This window comes from Danio aesculapii, chromosome 12, assembly GCF_903798145.1.
Source record: "Danio aesculapii chromosome 12, fDanAes4.1, whole genome shotgun sequence".
Classification (NCBI taxonomy): domain Eukaryota; kingdom Metazoa; phylum Chordata; class Actinopteri; order Cypriniformes; family Danionidae; genus Danio; species Danio aesculapii.
The window spans coordinates 15475106-15496772 of NC_079446.1; the positions used below are offsets into that span (position 1 = coordinate 15475106).

The window sequence follows — 21667 nt, forward strand, 5'->3', positions numbered from 1 at the left end:
GCAAGAGATAACATAGGTTTTTGCATTAATATCTGGAAGCATAACAGTAAGCGCTAATACTTCAAAGGATTTAAACACAAGTCTGTTTTTCTGATTAACAGTAAGAAAATTACTAAAGATTGATGCAACTCCACCACCACGACCAGTTTGACGAGCCTCGTGTTCAAATAAGAATCCTGGAGGAGTTTCTTCATTTAAACTAATATAGTCATTTTGTTTCAGCCAGTTTTCAGTGAGACAGAGAGCATTAAGATTGTTATCTGTTATTATGTCATTTATGATAAGTGCTTTAGGTGCTAGTGACCTGATGTTTAGGAGACCAAGCTTTGCGAAATTTGTATTTTCACTTTTTACCATTTTTTTCTGGTTTGATTTTTAATAGATCATTTCTGGAGCACACAGTACATTTATTTCTTGATCTAATAATACGAGGCAAAGACACAGTCTCTATGGGGTTAGCCAGATATGCATTACTGATATTTAAGTGGGACGAACAAGAGTCTATGTGGCTATAATGTGAATTTTTATTTACTAGTCAGATAGAGCGAAGTATCCTGGAGATGTTGTCCGACAGGAGTTCAGCTCCAGCTCGTCTGGGGTGCAGGCCGTCAGCACGGAAAAGCCTAGGACGCTCCCAGAAAAGATTCCAGTTATTGGCAAAGAGCAATTTCTGTTCTTTACACCATGTTAATAGCCATTCATTCGGAGCAAAAAGTCTACCGAACCTTTCATTTCCTCTGCGGTAGGTAGGAAGCGGTCCAGAAACGATGATCTGCGTGGCGGGTGAGTTAGTGTCAAACAGCTGTGTGTGTGTATGGAATATCCTGTCGTCAATTGTGACAAGAAGTCCTACATGATAGTAATAGTTTGACTAAGGTGTTTACATGTTTATACTGAACTTCAATAATGCCACTAAAATATGCATAGCCTACTTAATTTCTTTTTAGTGCAATTATGACTTTAGTCAGATTAAGGTCATTAAAACTTGCTGTTTATATGGTAGACTCTTAATCAGAGTATTGTCTTAATCATATTAAAATTTGAGTATTGGTGTCCATGTAAACATAAGGTCTGTATGTGTGAACCTTTTTGAAAATACTGGTAAATTCGGGAAAGAGAAGTTGTAACATTACTAGTAATTTGCCGGAATGCTCCGCTGTGTGAACGCAGAAGGAAGATTGCCGGAAAGAGCACGTTCATGTCTAGAACGTGCTGACGTGAGACGTCTACTTTAACCAATCAGAACACTCAGACGCATTCACTTCCGTGCGGTTTATGAACATAAAAGCCTTTTAATGTTTTTCCCAGACACATTTAGCCGCTAGATGTTAGTCAGTTAACATTTCTATGTTAAAAATTTCTATCTGAAAAATTATCAATAAAATGCTTATGATAAACCGTTGTTTGTTTACCTTCAAGCTCTGCTTGACGCATGTGCACGTGAAGTACAGGAGTGCTCCGGTGAGTGCCTGCATGAATGCTAAAGCTTTAAATAAAAGTAAAACCATCAAGCCGGATCCCTATTACTTTTACAAATACAATCACAGCCGTTTTGAGCTCATTTCTGGTTAGTGATGTCAAAACTTACTGGTATTTTGAAATGGATGTGTGAACGGTCTTTTCCGGAAAAAATTCCAGAATGAATTTCTCTTTTTTGAATTCACCAGTAAAGTCGTTCTGGTAATTTTCTGAATATTTACCGGTATCACTGTGTGAAAGGGGCTAATGATGTCTCAAGCCCCAAAGAGTTCACTGATTTTGATGACAGCCTTTCCACAGGTTAGTTGTAAGCTAATGTAATGTTAATTTGTTAATGCAAATCTTGCATTCATGCTAACAAACAAATGATCAAAAGAAATATATTAATGCAATTCAAATATATAAAATATGAATTGATGTATACTTTAAACTCTAATTATATTGTTCAATTAAAATGATTAAAATAAAACGCAATTTTGGAAGGATCAGTGGGGTATTGTAAAGGTTGCATCTCCAACACTAGCGAATCCTGGAGCAAAAAGCCGTTGCACTCCTTCACCAAGCCTGAGTATGGTGCTGGTCGAGATATGGGACTGGTGTTGACTGCTGGTGAAGAATATGGGGTGAAGGCAGGAGTGCTCGGCAATGGTGATGGTGGTGGAGGTGGCTGTAATCTTAATCTTACTGTGTCCCAAATGGCACACTATGCACTCATGCACTATGTACTTATGCAATTACACACTCAACAGCATAGTATACGTATATGGTGTCGTCCCAAATTGAACACAAATTTTTTTTACAAAGCGAAAATTCAACACGTTTTCCAGATGACATTTGACGGTTGCCAAATTAGTGAAATAAAGAAACAATGTACCAAATAATACCTGCCTTGAGTATTGCCGCATTCTCCATCGGGAGGCGCTATAATCACTCTCATAAGAGAATTTCGCTTTCACAATCCAAAATAAATAAAATTATCCAACATGTGTGCCCGATAGCTCCGCCCCTTCCACTACGTGAGCAAAACTGCGGTCGTTGAGTGCATGAAGTGTCCAACATTACACACTTCATTTTACCAGTTGAATGAGTGCATCATCCGGGTAATTAAAGTGCACCTATTAGAGTTTTCAGTGTAAACTTTCACTATTTATACTGTAAAATGGCGTAGAATAGTGAATAGCGATTTGGGATGCATACTGTATACTGAGACAATTAGGTAACTACTCACTGATTAGAAATCACTTACCTTTTGAAGAGTGTAGTCCTTCATTTTTTATAGTGAGAAGATGATGTGCTAGAACAGTGTTTCCCAACCCTGTTCCTGAAGGCACACCAACAGTACACATTTTCAATCTCTTCCTATTCAAATACACCTGAATCAAATCATCAGAACATTAGAAAATACTTGAAAACCTGAAATGAATGGTTCAGATAAGGGAGACATCCAAAAGATGTACTGTTGGTGTGCCTTCAGGAACAGGGTTGGGAAACACTGTGCTAGAAAGACGCGCAGGTGCGGGTCTGATTAGTAATCAGGTGGCAGTGATTGTGGGGGATGAGGTGACTAAGGAAGGGGAGAACCTGGCATGGCTGTGATAGTCTGCCTTACTTAAAAAATATCAGATGGAGATAAAATGTCACATAACCATTTATTCTGTAAAAGTGATTTTACGTGAAAATGTTAACTTAAGTGGATTGACAAAGCAGGCTTTGCGGACTGGCAAAGCAGAATCATCAGATTTTACTGTCCACCCTCGCATCAATGGGCATCACTGGAACTCCACTCTGCTGATTGGAGTCTTACCTCACCAGCCTAACCTGACCATTCAGAGTTGCCTGGAGAGGAGAGATATCCAAACTCATCAGCTGGTCACAGGGGTTCCTCAGGCATCTGTTCTTGATCTTTCTATTTTCTATTTCATAAATTTCATTTATAACACAAAGTTTATCTTACCATTGTTAAGCTGAGGACAAACAGCTCTATCTTTCATTTCAACCAGATCTTGCATTGCCTGGAGATATCTCAGTTTGGATGAAAAGTCACACAGCTTAATCTGGCAAAAACAGTACTTCTCGTCTTCCATGCCACTCCACACAATCAACACAATTTTTCAATCCAACTGGGATCATCTACTATTGTCCATTTAATTCTGCAAGGAATCTTGGGTGATTCTGAATGATCAGCTGTCCTTCAAAGAGCACATTGCTAACACAGCTGAAACATGCAGGTTTGCACTAAATCACACCCTTCCGAACAAATCATGCTGCACAACTTTTAGTCCAAGCTCTTATAATTTCAAGGCTACACTACTGCAATGCTCTCTTAGCTGGACTTCCGTCTTGCACCCTTAAACCTCAACAAACGAAAAGTGAGCATTGCCTTGTGGTACCATCACAGAGAGGCTACAAGTCACTTTCCAAAACCTCATCATTCAAGTTTCGCAGTTTGCTGCGGTGCAAAGTTCAAGCTTGGTGAACTCTGACCTGCAAAATCGCATCACTTGACTGTGTGAGACCAATCGAGTATCAAAACAGGACCTCTCTGCACAGAAATTTAAAACATGGAGCAATCGCACGCTTTTTTTAATGTCTAATCATCTTGTCTAATCCTGCCCCTCTTCGCAGCGCCATATGACAGAATTTCGCACACACAAAGCCCAGTGTGACCGCAGCTTAACAGTCCCGTTGTATAATAAGCACTTCTTCTGTGTAACGCCTTTTCAGTTGTAAAATTGTATGCATTTATCTTTGCATTGTGTATTTGTTTCTCATGGATGACCAGCCTTTTGGGAGGCTTAAAATAGTAATTTTGTAAAAATGTAACATTCTAGAAACCACATATTTGGAATTAGAAAAAATATACATTGCTATCACTGTCATCATCAGTTAAATAAAGTTTGTCAGATCATTAAAATTAATAACACATGATTAAACTAACACCAATAAGTGTGAGATATCTGTAAGGATTGTCTGATTTTGTCTACATAACTCATACATTTTTTTTTAAACTGTGCTTCAGATTATGACTCATATATGCTTTTAAAACTCTCATATACTCTTTTAAGTACTTTAATTAGGACAAAGCAGCGAAGTAAATTTGAATCCCAAGAAAGCTGTAGGTCGCCCTCTAAGTTTTATCTTTTATTGTGTCTTTTTTGTCATTCTACCAGTTGTAGTTATTTAGATTTATCCTTAAACTTACTCAAATCGTAGATTTATTTGTTGTTTCACAATTCTTATTTAGTAAGGTATATAAAGAGTTTAGTGATTTAAAATGGAAACATATTTTTTTTCTTTGTCATCAGGAACGCTCAGACATTTTGGCTGCTCTAGCAGAGAAAGCAAACATGACGCAAGACATCTTAAATCAAGTACCTGGAATAAAATGTAACCCAGTGCAGGGTGCAATGTACACTTTCCCAAGGATTCACCTCCCACCGAAAGCCATACTGAAGGCCAAGGTAAAATGAATCTCTTTTCAGTTAAATTTAAGAAATGTATATATTTTTATTACCATCTCTAAATATGTGGTCCCATATTATTTGCTAATTAGATACATTTGATAACAAAATGTTAACAGATGTACCTAATAAAATGGACAGTGTGTGTGCAATATGGTATGAAATTAGGACTATAATTGATTTGCTAATTATTTTTGGGATGGCTTTTTTTAAATGATCTGAATTACTTGAAACACAAATGACTAAAATAATTGTGTGCAGTCTGATACTTGGCACTGCAGTGCCAAGACCAGAGCTATCGATTTACACCAAGCTTGTGTGGGAAATGACCCACACTTTTCAACATTGCCCAGAATATTTTGTTCATGCCCCAGGATACCCCATACATCAGTGTGATATATTCATTCTACTCACGCAGAGTATTTTGCTCATGATATTATAATATTAGTGTCAGCTCTTTCATTTAAATTAGGGTTTTTTTTGCTGAATTTTGCATAAAATCATATTTCTGATGGCATATTAGTGCGTTAGCTTACTTTGTGATACAGGCAGTAGTAAAATGAAACACTAAATAATTTCCAACAATTTTAGGAGAATGGACAATCTCCAGACATGTTCTACTGTATGAAGCTTCTGGAAGAAACAGGCATTTGTTTGGTTCCGGGCAGTGGTTTTGGACAGCGAGAGGGCACCTACCATTTCAGGTTACTCTCCCCTTTGCACACAGTTTAAAGACAGCTACTGATATGGAAATTGTGTGTAATTTAATTTAATGTTTTTTCATTTTGTATATATACATATATATAGCCCTTTGTTGTTGTTTTTTAGTTGTTGTTTTTTTAGACATTTGGAAAAATCATGTATATGTTTTATATATGAGCTCTTTTATTCTCTCTTCACTTTTTTTAGTTCCTCTGTTGATTAAATGTATCGTTTCTTTCTTCACTTTTCTTCTACAGAATGACAATTCTTCCTTTGAAGGATAAACTGAAGATAGTGTTGGCCAAGATTAAGGATTTTCACCATATCTTTACAGAGCAGTATTCTTAACCGTGGCCATACCATTTTTATATGTGCTTTAGATACAGTAGTTGCCTGAAACGCAAGTGAAGTCCTGCTTCCAGCACATAAAATGTAAGGTGAAAACTGGACAAGCTGAGATTTCAGTGTAATTCACATAGCCCTGCCATACTGTTGTACCCCTGAAACAGGGGAGAGAATTACTAAAAAATACCAGACACACTCTGCGATGCTTCTCCACTGCTAACTTTATGCATAATCTTTTTGTTTACAAATTCAAATAAACATATTCTTCAAAACAGCATCATTGTCATCTTAATGTCACACAATTTCCAAAAATTGCTACGTAAACTTAACAACACTATTTAGTTTATATTTATATTATAGATATTTTCTTCACATTTAACAATACTATAGAATACTTATAAAGTTATACATTTTATCAACATCGGAAAATCACTTATCCTTTTTAACCCGATACTTTTACATAAATAAACTAAAACCAAATAATTCAAACAACATACAATTACTCTTTTTAAACTATTATTTTAGCAGGATGTGCATAGTCTTTATCTATTTATTTATCTATCACCGTTACAGTACTCATTACTTCCACTTTTCCCAGCGATACACGCACAGAAAATTAAATAACCGACTTAAACAATAGTTGAAAATGTGCACGCTCATATTGTCACTTCAATGTGGCCTTGTTTTAGTCATACTCAAAATGGAGCCCAGAGTTTGTGCTCTTCCAAACTAAATACTCTTATTAATATTTTCAACAGAATCCGGACAATACCACAATGATATACACTCTTAACACTTTCAGATAGGGATGGCTGACGTGAAACTGACGTTTCGACACAGTATCAAGATCCCGAAGCGCAAGTGTTTTGAAACACTGCACCGAAGCATGATCTGAAACACCCAGATAACGTGACTAAAGTGTTTTTAAAACACCTGGTCACGTGACTAATGTGATTCAAAGCATCAATCAGTTCTGAAGCGCTTTGAGACCAGGCGAATCTGCGTTTGACTGACAGGATCAATAAAACTTCTGTGTCATATAGCCTCGTGGACCATGCGTGTGCATGTTGTTACTGAGGTTCAAATGACTTTTGGGTTCGAATCCCGACTTGTACATATACTCCGAATTCATGATTTTATCTATTGTAATAATGTTACTGTTTTATAGTGTAGTCTAGATACGATACAGCTGCTGATACGCCATCAATATAGCATCATTTTTGTAACACTGTAAAACAATAATGAATATTTTACAGTACTGTGATGGTTGGGTTTACGTTTTGGGTAGATGTTAATAAAATACAATGGGAAATTTATTGAATAATATAAATAATTCTTGTTAACTTCTGGCCACAACCATGTCTGATCTAGCAACAACCCTGTTTTATGACCAAAACAAGACATATTTATTCACAAAGTGTTTATTCGGATGTCAGACCAATGTTGAAACAAAATAATACAAGAACAAAGCATTTCAAATTGATATTTAGCATTTCAAAATCATATGCTTTATCAGTCTGGATCTGAACCCAGTACCCCCACACGGCAGTCAGGAACCCTAACCGCTCCACTAAATCAGTTGTAGATCCAATCTTGCAAAGTGGGGTTTAATACCTCAATTTGCTCAACTGTTCTTTGCTGAAGCTATTTCAGTGCAATACATAAAAATGACCACTAGGTAGAGTAGCGTTTCGAAACGTTCCGAAGCTTCGACACATTTCCTCCAACTGTTTCAGCGTTTCACGAAGCCTCGCTTTTCCCACCACTACTTTCAGAACATTAACACATTCCATTAAACTGATTATAAAATCACATACCTGAAACAGGGGAGAGAATTATTAAAAAAATACCAGACACACTCTGCGATGATGCTTCTTCTTCTTTGGTGTTTAATGGAGGTTGGCATCCATCTTTAATGGTGCATTACCGCCCCCTTCTGTACTGGAATGTGGACTGGATTTAGACAGAGATAATTACTGTACCCTATTATTTTATATTCACCTCTCCACCCATTTCTTTTTTTTACTCTTTTCATACCTAACTACACATATTACACTTTATATCCTATTTGCTAAACCAGTGACCTTTAAGAAATATTATAACTGTGACTTAATGTCTCTTGATGTTTTTCCTAATATATTAGATTAGATTAGATTAGATTCAACTTTATTGTCATTACACATGTACAAGTACAAGGCAATAAAATGCAGTTTCGGTCTAACCAGCAGTGCAATAGCAGCAAGTGCAGGATACAGGTATAAGTTATAAAGTGCAGTTATAGAAAAACTATGGTAATATTTACGGATGGATGTACTATGAACATTATATACAGGTTGTATTAGCTATGAACAGAGATTAACAATAATTGAATATATGTACAGGTAGCTATTAATAATCTGAAGTGTGCAGATAGATAAACATAATTACAAATGTTTATGTACGGTGGGTGTGTACATAATTACAAATGTCCATGTGCAGTGGGTATGTACAGTTCAAAAAATGAATCATTGCAATGAATATGTGCAAACTTTAAATGTGCAAATGTTAAATAGTGCAGTGATTGTGAGGAGTATAAGTTAGAGGAGTGTGGAGGGTGTATTGGGGGGTGCAAAAGAGTCAGTGAGGGTCAGAGTTCAAAAGGGAGACAGCTCTGGGGAAAAAGCTGTTTTTCAGTCTGCTGGTTTTTGTCTGGGGTAGCCTGAAGCGCCTGCTAGAAGGCAGGAGAGAAATCAGTCTGTGAGCAGGGTGAGAGGTGTCCTTAAAATACTGCATGCTCGGCGCAGACAGTGTTTCTTCTGGATGTCCTCAATGGCTGGCAGTGTAGTCCCTGTGATGCGTTGGGCAGTTTTCATCACCCGCTGCAGTGCCTAACGCTCAGCAATAGAGCAGCTTCCATACCAGACTGTGACGCAGTTGGTCAGGATGATTTCTATTGTGCAACAGTAGAAGTTCACCAAGACGGCTGATGAAAGCTGGTTCTTCTTAAGTTGCCTTAAGAAGAATAGGCGCTGGTGAGCCTTCTTGACCAGGCTGGAGGTGTTGGTGGTCCAGGTAAGGTCCTTTAGGATGTGGGTCCCCAGGAACTTGAAGGATGAGAGAGGCTCAACACCCATCCCATTAATGTGGATGAGATCATGTGAGCCTGTTCGTCCCTTCCTGAAGTCCACAATGAGCTCCTTGGTCTTGTTGGTGTAAAGGAGCAGATTATTGTCGGTGCACCAAGTGGCCAGATGCTGTATCTCCTCCCTGTAGGCAGTCTCATGATTATTGCTGATTAGACCAATCACTGTGGTGTCATCTGCAAATTTGATGATGGTGTTGGATTTGTTCACAGGCCTACAGTCGATCGTAAACAGGGAGTAGAGGAAGGGGCTCAGCACGCAGCCCTGTGGTACACCAGTGTTGAGTGTGACGTTGGTTGAGCAGGTGTGGCCTGATCTAACATTCTGAGGTCTGTTAGTCAGAAAGTCCATAACCCAGTTGCAGAGAGACACGTCGATATCCAGGTCTCTGAGTTTGATCAGTAACTTAGAGGGTATGACAGTGTTGAATGCTGAGCTGAAGTCAACAAACAGCATTCGTGCATAAGTGTTTTTATTGTCCAGGTGAGTGAGCACAGAGTGCAGTGCTATAGAGACGGCATCTTCTGTGCTTCTGTTGCCACGGTAGGCAAACTAATGGGGGTCCAGTGTGGATGGCAGAGAGTCTTTCAGATGTGCCAGGACCAACCGCTTGAAGCACTTCATGATGATGGGTGTGAGTGCTACAGGGTGGTAGTCATTCAGGCATGTTGGGCTGGAGTGTTTGGGACTGGCACAATAGAGGTGGTTTTAAATCATGTTGGCACAGTTGCTAGGTTAAGCGACAGATTGAAAATGTCTTCGAATACCTCAGCGAGCTGTTCTGCACATGCTTTGAGGATGCGCCCAGGAATACCGTCTGGTCCAGCAGCCTTGCGCACATTGATCCGACTCAGTGTGGTGTAGACTTCTGAGGAGGTGAGTGTGATAGGTGAGTGGTCGGTTGAGGTAGTGTTCCTGGTGTAGGGTTCTGTATTGTCTCTTTCAAAGCGGGCATAAAAGTCATTTAGCTCATTCAGGAAGGAGACATTTGTGGCTGTGGGGGTGGACTGGCTGGGTTTGTAGTTGCTGATGGCCTGGATGCCCTGCCACATGCGCCGAGGATCAGAGTTGGAAAAGTGCTCCTCTAGCTTTAGCTTGTAGCAGTGCTTGGCCTTTTTGATGCCCCTCTTCAGATTAGCCCTGGAAGTGCTGTAGGCCTGTGCATCCACTGATCTGAAGGCAGTGTTGCGTGCCTTCAGCAGGAGGCGCACCTCCTTGTTCATCCATGGCTTTTGATTTGGGTATGTGGTGATCTGTTTCTGGGTTGTAACACTGTCTATGGTGGTGTTGATATATTCCAGAACAGAGGAAGTTTTTAATTTAAAACAAGTTTTAACAGATTTTTAAAAAAGTAATGATATTTAAACTGTAAGTTTTATATTACAGTTATATAAATAATGACATTTTTAATAAAAAATATGAAAAGATACTTATTTTTAAAATACTAATTTATTATCACTCACTTAAAACAGTATGGTCGGTGGACATTGGTGGGGACACGCCACCTCCGTCCACCCTAAATCTATGCCCCTGCCCATATAACTAATTAAAAGGAGGTGATGATTAAAAGGTCTGGATGAACTGATTTGAGATTGCTGCGTGTGTTGTGAAGAACAGATCTATCGATCCACGAAATCATGATCAGCCTTGCAACAATTGGCTGACGGCACAGCAGCATAATGACATCATCTGATTAATATTCAATTACCCATTTGAGAAAAATTACATAAAATTCATAGTAAACGGTTTGGTAAATATGATATGCAATAACTTTTTTGTTGAGGGCTGCAGGCTTTATACTTTCACGTGTCAACAGTATTTATCAATTTATTTAGTTTTACATTTTAGATCAGATTTTCTTTACTATAGCCTAGGCCATATTTTAGTTTCTTAATCAGCGAAAAGAATTTAAATTTAAAAGCATTTTGATATTGGCAAAGCATCAAATCACCGGCATATTAGCTGTCAAAACGTGCATAACTGCATAAATTATTATTCTTTTATAAAAACAAACAAACAAACAAACAAACAAAAAACAGTAAAAAAAATCCATATTAATAAATGTTCTCTTTGATTCCCTTGGGGAGAACCACCCCATTTTTGTAAAGTTTATTTATATATATATATATTTAAACTTATATGTATATAAACATAAAAATTACAAATTATTTAATAGTAAATATTATTAATTATTATAAATTATAAATGTGTATATATATAAACTTTTTAAAACAATTTTATTGTTTCACCAAGTGTATATATAATCTATAGATTACAACTGTAAGAAAATATCAGCATTCGGTACATACTTTTTGTATTACCTTTGCTTGAACTGACCTGATCTAATCCTGTTTACATGAAATATGCCTGCTCCCTAGCAGGTTTGAGCTACCAGAACTGTTGCTACAGTATGACAACAACTCTCGGATGAATTTTGAAGAACGAAATGATCCTGGATCGTGTCAAATCGTCAACAACCAAATCCAGCTAAATCCGTACGAAGAACAGACCCCTGATCTTTGATACTACTAAATCCTCTGTTTGTAAAATTTTAGAAGAAGAAGAAGAAATCATTACTGTACCTTATATTCAGTCTCATTGGATGGCGTTATTAAAAAATAAATCAATTTGCTGCAGAAAAGTGTGGCTGTTACCACAGAAATATCAAATTAGAAATCCAATTAAAGAAAATCCTATAAATTTATTCACAGATTTTATCCAGCAAAACATTTATTCATTTTCTTTTCAGCTTAGTCCCGTTATTAATCAGGGGTCGACACAGCAGAATGAACCATCAACTTTTCCAGCATATGTTTTACACAGCGGATGCCCTTCCAGCTGCAACCCATCACTGGGAAACACCTATACATTATCATTGACTCTCTCACACACACACACACTACTGACAATTTAGCTTACCCAATTCTCCTATACACATGTCTTTGGACTTGTGGGGGAAACCGGAGCAACCGGAGGAAACCCATGCGAACGCAGGAAGAACATGCAAACTGAAAATGCCAACTGTACCAGCCAAGGCTCGAACCACCAACCTTCTTGCTGTGAGGCTACCCACTGCGCCACCCTCCAGCAAAACATTATTTACCAAAATTTAAAACTGGTATTGATATAAAGTGTCATTTTTGCAATGAATATGAGGAGACCTCATATTTACATTTATTTACATAAAGTATTATTACTGGTCTATAAATCACTAAATGGCCTAGGACCTCAATACATTATAAATATGCTCACTGAATACAAACCTAACAGATCGCCCAGATCTTTAGGATCAAATAGATTAGAAATCCCAAGAGTTCAGTCAAAGCAGGGTGAATCGGCTTTCAGCTATTACGCCCCTCGCTGCTGGAATCAGCTTCCAGAAATGATCAGATGTGCTCCAACATTAGGCACGTTCAAATCAAGACTGAAAACACATCTGTTTAGCTGTGCCTTTACTGAATGAGCACTGTGCTACGTCCGACAGATCGAACTACTATGTTTTTCTCTTCTTTTTAATTCTTTTATAACACATTTTATCAGCTTTTATTTTATTTTATTTCTATTTTTACCATTTCTATTATTTGTTTTTTATTTCTCTTATACTTGTTTCTTTTATTCCTGTTTATGTAAAGCACTTTGAATTGCCACTGTGTATGAAATGTGCTATATAAATAAACTTGCCTTGCCTTACATTTATTATGGTATTGTGCATAATCCACTATAGTATGGTGTGAGGTTCAAAAATGTATTAATGATAATATCATTCTTCAAAACCTTGTAATGGGAAATTTAACTTTTTGGTTTTACTGACTATCCTTATAAAGAAGACAATTGTTTTTATTTAATTTGTTTGTTCTGCTAACCAAATTTTACAATTATAAACACGTAGACATACAGTAGCAGACAGTTAAATCAGGAAAGCTTGTTAGATTGAAGGTACTGTACCTGCAGATGTTAGATGATCACACACACATAAGTAATAACTTCTAGATTGTTTTTTTTACGTTCTCCAGCAGTAACATGTTTTTCCCACCATCGCTCCACCACCGGCTTTCCCCTCTAGCTCCACCCCCACTTCCGTTACGTCACTTGACACCAATAAGCTACATCCCCCCTCTTTTACCAGGTGACAAGGCAACAGAAAGGAAAAAATAACATCAGGTAAATGTATATACATATAAACAATATTAGATCGGAGAAAAAGAAAAACAGGCTCTAAAAGAGAAATAAGAGAGCACCTGGTTAGGACGGCTGACTCTCCCTGAACGAGTTATCACTCTACATTTAACATCTGTGTTACTGGAACAACCCATTTTAGGGACTTGGTGTTCTTGCGTGGACTCCTCACTATTTAAGGGTGTAGCGCAAGCAGCATTTGCTACATAAAAGTCATCCATAGCGCCTGCTGAGGAAGTTTCTGAGACCTGGAGAAGATGTCGCCTGTTCCTGGTATACTTGGTACCATGTGATGTGACAACATAACTGTTTGGTTGCTTTGCAGGAGAAATCACCATTGCCAACCTGTCAAAACCACGTGCTGTCTGCATCCTGACAGCTTGCCCTGGCTTGAGTGCAGGAAGCTGATGAGCATTTCTGTCATAAAAGTCTTTTCCCCTCCTCCTCCTCAGCTTAGTGATAGTTTCCTTCACATTAATGTGAACAACAGGCTGAAGCTGTGCTTTGGTCACAGGAATAAAATTCCTTGTTTGCCTAGAAAGAATGCATTGTGCAGGGGATGGCAATCCATCTCTGGGAATATTACTAGCATGGAAAAGAGCAGCACGGATATCAGGTCATGGTAGCATTTTTCCAGAAGATGCTTGGCAGATCTGACAGCATGTTCAGCCAGTCCATTGGACTGGGGATAGTGTGGACTACTGCGAATGTGCTCAAAGTCCCATGTTAGTGCAAAATCTTCAAATTCCTTGCACACAAATTGAGTCGCGTTATCTGTCATCAGACTGTGTGGAACACCATGTACAGAAAAGTGCCTTTTCAACTTTGCAATGACTGTGCTGCTTCTCATGTCACGCAGGTAGTCCAGTTCAAACTAGCCAGAGAAGGTATCCACAAGGACTAGATGTATTTTTCAATGCAGCTCAAACAGGTCAGCAGCAGTGATGGACCAGTGAAAATCAGGGACATTATGCAGTTGTAGTGGTTCTTTTGGCTGATGAGGTTTAAGCGCATTACATGGTGCACAACAAGAAATTTCAGTGTCAATGTACATGGATGGCCAGTACATAGTTTTCTTAGCCCTGCGCTTTGTTGCTGCGATGCCAGAATGACCCTGATGTAGCTGGGCAACATAAAATTTTTGCAGTGTCGGAGGAATAATGAATCTCTTTCTGCGAAGTAGCAGGTCATCATGAATGGTCAGCCCATCTCTCATTGAAAAGAAGGGACGCAATGAGTATGGAAGCTCTTTTAAGGTAGGTGGCCAGCCATTCCTGATGAGATTAGAAAGCTGTTGGCATGTGATATCCTTTTATGTGGCAGCTTTGAGTTCGTCAGTGCGGCAGGAGGAGAGTATCTGTACGGTCATAATCTCCAGTAGGTCATCTATTAGTTGAGGGTCAGATGTGCGAAGGTGGGCTCTAGATAAAGCATCAGCCACAAAAGCTCCTTGCCACATTTGAAAATCACATCCAAGTGGTAGCGATGCAGTTTCATCATCATACCCTGTAAGTGGGCAGAGGCAATGTGAAGTGTTTTTGTTAATATTGTTATCAAAGGCTGATTTACATTTAGTCATTTAGCAGACGCTTTTATCCGAAGCGACTTACGAATGAGAACAAGGAAACAATTTACACAACTATAAGAGCAGCAGTGAACAAGTGCTATAGACAAGTTTCAGGTGTGTAAAGTCTAAGAAGCAAAGCATTAGAAAAAAATTTGTTAGTTTTTTTTGAGAGAGAGAGAGAGTACAGTTAGTGGTATAGCCAGAGAGGCAGTTACAGATTAGGAAGGAAAGTGGAGACTAAATAGTTGAGTTTTTAGTCGTTTCTTGAAGACAGCAAGTGACTCTGCTGTTCTGATGCAGTTAGGGAGTTCATTCCACCAACTGGGCAGATTGAATGCGAGAATTCGGGAAAGTGATTTCTTCCCTCTTAGGGATGGAACCACGAGGCGACATTCATTCACAGAACGCAAGTTTCTGGAGGGCACATAAATCTGCAGATGAACAGTTTCTACAGTGACAGGGCGGCCATAAATGAAATCATGACATTTTTTTGTTGCAAACACAACTGCTAGCATTTCTTTTTCAATTTGTGCATAGCGTGTTTCGGTTGGTGTGAGGGCACGTGATGCAAAAGCTACAGGCTGTCCCTGCTGTAAGCATACTGCACCAAGACCATGTTGAGAAGCATCAGCAGAGAGAACCATTGGTACAGATGTATCAAAAAAATTGCAGAATCTTGATTATGGGTTTCATGCCAGCACCACTCTGAATCCAGATGAAGTAATTGTCTCAATGGCCCAGTGAACTCACTATATTGGGGAATGAATTTAGATAGATAATTAGTCATGCCTAGGAACTGCTGCAGTGCATGTTTGTCACAAGGCGTCAACATGTCACATACTGCTTTTGTTTTTTCAGGGTCAGGTTTGACACCATCGGCTGTTAGCAGGTGACCAACGTACTGGACTGAATTGACTCTGAACTTGCATTTGTCAGGATTGAGTTTCATGTTGATGGAATGGATTTTGTTCAGTACCTGTCATAAGTGATTGTCGTGTTCCTCACGTGTGAAGCCCCAGATAAGAATATCATCTACTATAATTTCGCAAGGAAGTCCAGCAAATAGTTGCCCCATTGATCTCTGAAATAGCTCACTGCCTGGTGAAATTCCATATGGCATCCTCAGGAATCTATAACGGCCAAATGGGGACATAAACGTGGTTAGTTTAGATGAAGCTTTATCAAGGGGTATTTGCCAAAACCCACACTTAGCATCCAGAATGGTAAACACCTTAGCACCAGGCATATCTGCAATGATCTGTTTAATTGTTTTTAGGGGATGTCGTGGTCTGAGGAGGGCTTTGTTGAGATTAACTGGATCAATGCAAATCCTCACTGAGCCATCTTTTTTTTAGCTGCAACCGTGGCAGATACCCACTCCGTTGCTTCATCTACAGGTGTTATTACACCTAACTCAGTCATATGATCCAGTTCTGCTTCGACTTTATCCTTCATGGCTATTGGTATTTTTCGAGGTGCACAGACTACAGGAGCAACTGTTTCATCCAATCGCATATGACAAATGACAGGTAAGCAGCCAATGACTTCATAATCAAAAAGATCTCTGTATTCACGTACCTCTGGTAGTTCATGCTGAAGCATATGTACATCAGGTCCCAGGTGAATGAGTCCAATGGCAATGCTGTCCTGAAGAGCAAGGAGGGGTTTTACATCTCGATCAACGACATGAAATTTGAAATCACCACGATCACACTGCAGCACTGTGGTTTCCTCAGTGTTGATTGTCTCACCTCCATAAGCCACAAGATTTACTTTTTCTGATTTGTTAATGGGGTTGTTGTGTTTCAGGCTGTTCAGACTTAGTTTGGATACAACATTGCATTTGGCAACTGTGTCCACTTTCACTTTCAGTTGGCCATTTCCATTTTTCAGTTTTAGTATTGTGAAAATTTCACCCTTTTTACTGCTAGAATCAACAGGGTCACAGTAGAATGTGTCCTGCACGTTATCAGGCTGTGTTTCTAATTCGTGGATTTTATCTCTTTGCTGAGTCCCAGATTGGTGGTAATTTTTAGCACCTGTTGGCTGAGTACGTGCAGATCTGCAGCATCTCGCAAAGTGACTTAGCTTGCCACAGTTGTTGCAACGTTTGCTGTACGCAAAGCATTGACTTTTCTCTGGTGAATGTTGGCCATTACAGTTTGAGAAGCGTATTTTATTCAGCGCACATACTTCAGTGTCTTTTTTCAGCTCTCTCATGCCTCTCTCAGACTGTTCATGCAGCAAGCATATGTTAATAGCTACGTCCAAAGTGAGTTTATTTTTCACAGAGCAGCTGTTTGCGAACTGTATAATTTTCAATGCCACACACTATACGGGTCTAATGAGTTCATCATGTAGGGCTCCGAATTCATATTTCTTTGCCAGAATCTTCAGCGTGGACACGTAAGCTTGTATGGATTCCCAAGGTCTTTGAACGGCGGTATTAAACACGTGTCTATCCATGATGACGTTCTTTGCAAGTAAACACAGCTCAGAGAATTTAGTTAAAAGCACATCTGGATCTTTACAATCTTCCTCATCCGCATACACAAACGTTTCAGCCTTATCAACAGCTTCGGGACCGGCTAAATTAGGCAATGTATAAGCCTGTACCTTCTTTGATTTGTCAGACAGGCCAGCGAAGCAGTAGAGGCACTATTCCTTTTCAAACTTTCCCCAGTTGTCAGCAATGTTGTCATCAAAAAACAACGATCGATGCGACGAAGTGCCTGCGCCATTTTAACCCACTTCTTACACCATGTAGATGTTAGATGATCACACACACACACACACACACACACACACACACACACACACACACACACACACACACACACACACACACAAATAATAGCTTCTAGCTTGTTTTTATTACGTTCTCCAGCAGTAACATGCTTTTCCCACCGTCGCTCCACCACCGGCTTCCCCCTCTAGCTCCACCCCCACTTCCGTTACGTCACTTGACACCAATAAGCTACAGTGATTTAGCCACAATTGGCATTCATCTATTATGGTATGTAATATATTATGTTGTACACTGCATCGATGTACCAGATGCTGAACATGTGTTGATCACCTAGTAAATAGATCACACCAACATATAATATCATCCAGTAGCACTTCATGGTGGCAGCGGTAAACAATACAGTTTCGAAATAGCATCACATTTACTGATGATGAACTGGTCCAACCCTGATCTGCGTGAAGCAATGTCTTTATACAAACAAAAAAAAAATGCTGTATTTGGAGGATAAAGAGATAACCAGTGCAGAATAACAAGCAAGGACAATTTGTTGAGGCATTAAAATTTGAAAATTTGTTATGGATTAAAATGGCTCAATACAATAATAATTCTTCAAAGTGAAGCTGTAATGATATGTGTGCCATTGCTTTTTCTAAATACCAACTTCTTTGTCCTCAGGATCTTCAGGCCCATTCAAGAGATCACTGGGACCTCTTATGTGGAACTGGACAATTGATTGAACAGCTGCTTTTAGATGTAAATATTACTGTGTGAAACAATTCATTCTTTTAAAGTCCCCAAGAAATCAAAACGAACCATATAATTTCATTAGCTCACATAGTTAGCTGGTTTTGTGGTGAACTATTCATCTGTGATGTCATTAAAAATAGTTTGCCCTTCCAATCTTTAATTGAAAGCCAGAAAATGCACTTCCTGTTTTCTTTTTTCAATTAAAATATCTTAGGAATTGGACATGAATAACATATTAACCACGCTGCTCCAGTTGTCAGTTTTGACAAACAGAACAAACAGAAATGGTGAGGAGGTGTCTGTTAGGTTGTATTAATTAAAATTCTAAAATCCCTTTCCCAAACTTTCTGAATGAAATGCCTACTTTACTACATCCATTCAGCCCAAAGTAGAAAAACAAGCCATGCCCACTGTTTTCCCGTTTAAAATAAAGTTTCTCTAGGAACTGCATCACAATACAAAAAAAAAAAAAAAAAAAAACAATCGCAGCTTCCGGCTTATGTGGACTTTGAATTATTCTGTTACAAGTCTTTGTATTAGTCTATGTTTATTTTACCAGTTTTGAAAATATGGCTGAGAGCAAAAGAAACAGCCTTGAGTACAGGGGCGTTGCTAGACATAAAGCTCTACTGGGGCACCACCCCCCCCCCTCCTAAAAATAAATAAATAAATAAATAAATAAATATATATAGAAATAAATATATATATATATATATATATATATATATATATATATATATATATATATATATATATATATATACACACACACACACTCTACATATATATTTTTTTATATAAATATTTATTATAAATAAAAGTATTCTTATTATTATACAATTATTATTCTAAATAATCTTAAATGTAATTGGAAAACAATATTAAGACAACTGGAGTGATGCTAAGATCATTTAAGAAATTATTTTGCATAAAAATTAATTTCATTTGAACGAAATTCTATAGACAATTCAATAAAATACAATAAAAAGATGTGTTATGGGATTATCTGTTGTCTTAGACTTGACACATGGCAGATAATTATTAAGTCTTTACCTCCCTGACTCGTCATCCCTCCTTTTTTGCTTCATACAAAAAAATCTATCAGGAGGCATGCTTAGTAAGATCACCATCATATTGTTTAAACTTTAGTTTTGTCCACTTGCAAAACAAAAAAGGCTGTTACGCTGGTTTAACAACCCATGAGCGGCGCGTAACAAGCAGTTAGCCTGCTTTTTTGGCGCGCATGTTAACTACCGGGACTCGCACCGGCAGAACAGCAGCGCGTGCGAGAGCAGCGCGTGCGAGAGCAGCGTGTGCGCGAGGCGCGCGGGTTCTCTGCGCACACACGGAGATGCGTCAGTTTGCTTTTTGATTAAACACATTGCTTTCACCAGCGTTGGTTCGGTTGCACACAGAGAATAATGTCTTTACTTCGAAATTACCACTCTTAATAAATACACATGCATATGAAGTAAATCATATCTCAATGCATTTACTGGGGCACGTGCCCCAGTGAATTGGGTCTAGCGACGCCACTGCTTGAGTATAAAACAGTTTGTATTTTGTGTGTGTGTTCTATTTTGTGGATCATTCCTACAGATCTGGGGTCAGCTCTTAATAGCCTTCTGGCTGTCTAACCTTCGGATCCTGTCTTTGGATCAGCATATAAACTCTGTGTGAGTGCTGAAGCTGGCTTCTGCTTATGAAACTGCAAACCATCTTCAGTAAACTTTCTTTGATTGAATATCTGACTCCGGCTCTTGTTCATCTGACACACACTGGCCTTTTTTTGGATTATAACTATATGGTACCCAACAACCAGTGGTGTAAAGTAACAAATTAAAAATACTCCAATTACTTTAAGTAGTTTTTCTCCAGAATTGTAATTTACTAAGTAGTTTTAAAGATTCCTTTGAATCTTTCCTTTCCCTTGAGTACATTTCTTGTGCAGTATTGGTACTTCCACTACTTTCCTTTAACCTGTAGTCACTATACTTTTTTCCTATCTATGGGAATTAGAAAAATCAGTCCTGTGATTCCAGTCCAATCAAATCGCACATAGAAGGTAAATCACATCATAATGCACTACCTCAAGACGTGGGAGATTTATAACAGCTGCAAACTGCTTGGAAGCATTTAAAGTGTCCAAGAAGATGTCCAAAATCTTTACACACATTGACCCAATGACTGTTTAGATGCACTTCACTGATGAGAAGATGTTGGATGTTTACTGTATGATGACGGAAAGTGCCTTAAACACCCAGCAGGCGCAAGATGTTAACGTGACATCAGATTGACGTTTTACCCCAATGTCGTGGGGATGTTGCATTTTGTTTGGAAATGAAAATCGGGTTGACATCAGACTGACATCAATGTCCAACGTCCAACCTAAAATCAACGTATAGTCATGTAATATCTTGACGTTGCGTGGACGTTACCCCTATGACATCTATCAGATGTTGGATTTTGGCTAATTCTGATTAATAAATGTCAGTATTTGACCTCAATATGATGTTGGTTTAAGATATTGGCTTGACATTGGATTTTTGTCACTTTCTAACCCAACCTAAAATCAACATCCTTTGACGTCGTTGTTGGACATTAAAATAACATTGTCCTTAGATGCTGGATAGATGTTGAAATTTGGTTATCTAACAACCTAAATCTAACCTAATATTAATAGGCTCGTTTGAGATGGCCAAAATCTGCGCAGAATCAATCACCGTGTCCGAATGTGTCCGAGTTGCCTTCGCCTTGCTCTGATGTCACGCTGACGTGTGCCAAAAACCTCTCGTGACGGCTAGGCGGGTACCTCGGATTGAGCAGTCAGCAGCAGTTGCTCTCCGAAGACTGCGTACATCAAAAGCATGATGGGAAACGACTGGCTGACGACACAGCTGAATGCTTATTGGATGAGACTGACAAACTACACTTTATTCTTTATCTTGTTTTTACTAAGGTTTATAACTGGCTTTGTTAAATACCTTTTTAGTATTTTCATTGATAATTTAAAAAAAAAAGTCATAAAGAGCATTACATATGGTTTTTTACGCAAACAAAAACAAAACACACCTTTGTAAAAACATAATGTGACCTAATATAACTAAATGTTACTAATAAATCATTAGGATGTGCATGTGCTGTATTTTATTTCTCTCTTAAAGTCCTGTTTGTTGTCATTTTCACTTTTTTATGTTTGTGTGAATTTTGTATAGTAATTTTTATGCAACGTTATTCCATGAAAGTCCCAATACATACAAAAATGCATACATACACACAAAGGTAATCAGACTGTTTTGTCATTATGCCTTATCTTTGT

General features: G+C 38.5%; 1 protein-coding gene across 3 annotated transcripts in view; it reads left to right on the forward strand.

The window, feature by feature from the left end:
• The window catches only part of si:ch211-217a12.1 (alanine aminotransferase 2-like), a 59068-nt gene extending 52807 nt beyond the window's left edge, over positions 1 to 6261 (forward strand). For all 3 annotated transcript variants that reach the window (XM_056469703.1, XM_056469705.1, XM_056469704.1), the window contains 3 exons: positions 4785 to 4940; positions 5532 to 5644; positions 5900 to 6261. In XM_056469703.1, the coding sequence (XP_056325678.1) occupies positions 4785 to 4940; positions 5532 to 5644; positions 5900 to 5990 (360 nt within the window). In that variant the 3' untranslated portion in view covers positions 5991 to 6261. The remainder of the gene's footprint in view (positions 1 to 4784; positions 4941 to 5531; positions 5645 to 5899) is intronic.
• Positions 6262 to 21667: the final 15406 nt, after the last annotated feature.